The sequence below is a fragment of the Rhododendron vialii genome, chromosome 7a (genome assembly GCF_030253575.1).
Source record: "Rhododendron vialii isolate Sample 1 chromosome 7a, ASM3025357v1".
Classification (NCBI taxonomy): domain Eukaryota; kingdom Viridiplantae; phylum Streptophyta; class Magnoliopsida; order Ericales; family Ericaceae; genus Rhododendron; species Rhododendron vialii.
The window spans coordinates 24,397,503-24,401,575 of NC_080563.1; the positions used below are offsets into that span (position 1 = coordinate 24,397,503).

The 4,073-nt window shown below is 50.0% G+C and overlaps 1 protein-coding gene across 1 annotated transcript; it reads left to right on the plus strand.

Moving 5' to 3' along the window:
• The first annotated feature begins 994 nt into the window (after nt 1-994).
• Nucleotides 995-3,754, plus strand: LOC131332814 (uncharacterized). Its single transcript, XM_058367113.1, has 4 exons — nt 995-1,475; nt 1,539-2,605; nt 2,870-3,679; nt 3,731-3,754. Exons 1-4 carry the CDS (start codon nt 995-997, stop codon nt 3,752-3,754), a joined length of 2,382 nt encoding a protein of 793 aa, XP_058223096.1.
• Nucleotides 3,755-4,073: the final 319 nt, after the last annotated feature.

Sequence of the window (4,073 nt, forward strand, 5' to 3'; positions counted from 1 at the left end):
GCAAATCGGAGTCCACGATGTCAAGAGAATCCTCATTGACCAGGGAAGCTCAGCAGAGGTGATGTACTATGATTTGTTCAAAAAGCTTGACCTCCCAGAGACAGCCCTACAACCCGCCGAAATCCCTCTCATCGGATTCAACGGAGCACCGGTTTGGTCACTCGATCGAATCTTCCTTCCGGTCGTCACAGGTTTGAAAACGTTGACCGTTGAGTTCATCGTCGTCAACGTGCCGAGCCCGTATAACGCAATTCTTGGCCGAGCTTGGCTTCATGACATGCAATTAATCGCTTCGACCTACCACCAAGTTGTCCACTTCATCGGCTCCAATGGACGACAGGAAGATTTGCGAGGTGACCAAGTAGCCTACAAAAAGTGCTACGTCTCAACTGTCCACAACTCCGCCAAGGCCAAACAAGTACAATGGGTTAAAGTCCCCGACATGGCCGTGATCGACTACGTTGGCCAGAGAGCTGAGGACAAAACCGAAGAGGACCTAATCCCATTGCCTCTCAACGAGGACGGTTCACGTTTCTTCTTAATCGCGTCCTCACTCAGCGATGACGACCGGGAAGAAACATTCCGCTACCTAAAGGACAACATAGAAGTCTTCGCATGGACCCCTAACGAAATGCCAGGGGTCGACCCAGATTTTATCTACCACTCTCTTAACGTCAGAAAGGACGCGAAGCCAGTAGTCCAGAAAGCGCGACGCTCGGCCACCGAACATGCCGATGCTGTCGTAGAAGAGGTAAAGCGGCTACTGGAAGCTAATGCCATCCAAGAAGTGCAGTACCCAACTTGGCTTTCAAACACGGTGGTCGTTAAGAAGAAAAATGGCAAATGACGAGTTTGCGTCGACTACACCAACCTTAACGACGCTTGTCCAAAAGATTGGTTCCCATTTCCCAAGATCGATCAACTGGTTGACGCAACAGCAGGACATGCTCGGCTAAGCTTCCTCGACGCTTACCGTGGCTACCATCAGATAGCCATGGACCCAAATGACATGGAAAAAACAGCCTTTATTACCCCTTACGGCATTTTTTGTTACCGCGTCATGCCATTCGGCCTCAAAAACTCATGCGCCACATTCAACCGTGCCATATTCAAGATGATGCATGCCCAAATTGGCCACACTTTGGAAGCCTATGTCGACGACCTTGTCCTCAAAAGCCAGAAGGAGAGCAACCATCTCCAGGAGCTGAAGGAAATATTTGACATTCTCAAATTCTACAAGCTCCACCTAAACCCCGAGAAGTGCGCATTCGGCGTAAGTGCTGGGAAATTTCTCGAACATTTGGTCACCAGACGCGGTATTGAGGCCGACCCCAACCAGATTAAAGCCATTGCAGATTTGCGGCCACCAAGAACAATCAAGGAAGTACAACGGCACACTGGAATGGCAGCCACTTTGAACCGGTTCATTAGCAAGTCCTCCGACAAGTGCCATGTCTTCTTCAATGCGTTGAAAGGTAAGAGTTGACGCAGCTTCGAATGGACACCAGAGTGTGACAACTCTTTGGCGGAACTCAAAGAGTACCTCAGCTCGGCCCCACTACTGGTAAAGCCAAAAGAATTCAAGACCTTATATTTGTATCTTGCCGTCTTCGCCCATGCGGTCAGTTCTGCACTCGTTCGCCGGGGAGGGGCTGATGAGAAACCGATATACTTCACAAGCAAAACACTTCTTCCTGCACAAACACGCTATCTTCCCCTGGAGAAACTAGCCCTTGCTCTCGTCTTGACGGCGAGGAAACTTTTGCACTACTTCCAGTCCCACCCAATCACAGTCTTAACAAAACATCCCCTCAAAGCTCTCTTTTGGAAGGCAGATCTCTCCAACCGGGTATCAAAATGGGCTGTCAAACTTGCGAACTTCGACATCAGCTTTGAGCCACGAACGGCAATTAAGGGCCAGGTGTTGGCCGACTTCATAGCAGAACTCACTCCAGCAGACACAGCGGCACTCAATGCTCCAACCCCACCAGACGTACCCGAACGTAGCTCCGTGACCATGCCATGGCACCTTTTTCAAGGCGAGACTTGGCGACTTAATGTCGACGGGGCTTCCAACAGCAACGGAGCCGGAGCGGGGGTAGTCTTGGTCTCACCTTGTGGAACACTTCATGAAAGCTCCCTCACCATCGACTTCCCAGCCACAAACAATGAAGCTGAATATGAAGCCCTCCTCGCTGGCTTACGCTCAGCCATCGCGATGAAAGTCACCAACCTCGTTGTCTACTGTGACTCCCAACTCATCGTTAACCAAGTACTCGGTGACTACGAAGCTCGGGACCCTCGAATATTGAAATACCAAGCCACGACAGCTGAGGTCATCTCTCAGTTTTGCAATTTCAGCATCAAACAGATCAACCGCGAGCACAACGCACACGCGGACGCACTTGCAGGCCTCGCGTCGGCATCCACAGCGTCAGAATTCAGAACAATCAACTTCGGCAGCATTGGCCGCCCTTCTTTTGAGCCCACTCCAAAGGTACTCAATGTCGAACTCGGTCCCAGCTGGATGGATGAGATTGTTACGTTCCTAAAGCATGACACCCTACCCATAGACAAGAAGGAGGCTTACCGTGTGAGAAACAAGGTCGCTTACTACTGGCTTTCTGAAAGCGGCCAACTATACAGGAAATCCATCTCTGGACCGTATCTCCTCGTTGTCCACCCCACTCAAGTGTCTGAAATTCTGACAGAACTTCACTCAGGCAGCTGCGGCTACCATTCTGGCGGCCGCTCCCTTTGTCAACGTGCCATGAGTCAAGGTTACTTCTGGAAGAACATGAAGAAAGACTGCGAAGAAGTTGTCCGCAGATGCCGACCGTGCCAGCTGTTTTCACCTATCCCGAAATAGCCTGCCCAGAACCTTTCCCCCATCACTAGTCCCTGGCCCTTTGCGCAATGGGGGCTTGATATCGTGGGAAAGCTGCCAACGGCTCCTGGAGGCTTCAAGTTTCTGATTATAACAACGGACTACTTCTCCAAATGGGTTGAAGCTGAACCCCTCATAACGACAACTGAGGCTGATGTCCGAAGATTCGTATGGCGAAACATTGTTACCAGGTTCGGCATCCCATACGACATTGTCTCTGACAACGGAACTCAGTTCGTCGGCAAGGACCTCACCAACCTTTGTGCCGAGTTTGGGATACGTTTCTTCAACTCCACACCAGCCTACCCCCAAGGAAATGGCCAAGCAGAGGCCACAAACAAAACCGTCTGCGCCGGCATCAAGCGTCGACTAAACTCCAAAAGAGGAAAATGGACTGAAGAATTGCCACGCGTTTTATGGGCCTACCGGTCTACACCAAGGCATTCAACGGGCCAGACACCATTTTCAATGGCGTTCGGCATGGAAGCCGTGATCCCGTTGGAGTCCAAGTTTCCAACTCTCAAAACAGAAACATTTAACCCCAAAACAAACGACGACGCTATGGCACAAGAGCTGATTTTGGCAGAAGAGAAGTGTGATGACGCTCGCCTGCACCTCACTGAATACCAGCAACAGGTGGCCAAGGGATACAACCGTAGCGTGCGAGTCAAAAAGTTCAAGCCAGATGATTTGGTCTGGCGAAAAGTTGTGCAAGCCAGCAAGAAAACAAAATTCAAGCCCAACTGGGAGGGACCTTTTCGTATCGTCAAGATTGTTGGTGAAGGTGCCTACGTGCTGGAGGACATGAATGGAAAAGTTCTAACTAACCCATGGAATGCACAGAACCTCAAGAAAGCATACATGTAGCCGAAATCCCAACAGTGTGCCTCATGTTCGGCCACTGCCTATCCTATTTTTCTTTTTTGGCTTCGGCCCAAGTCTTTACATTTCAACCTGTACTTCATGTTTTATGGAATCAAAGAAATTTTATCTGGCAGTTGCCATTTGCAAATTCATTTTCTTTATATTTTACCTCGGCTTACTTGGCCAACCACAAACGTTGACCTCGGTCACACCCACAAACGGCTCCTATGCCTCTACTTCGGCCACTATTACTGCCCAAAGAAGCAAAACTGACATCAGGTCCACCGAGCCCAAAGACACACAATATGGCTGGAATTTGGGC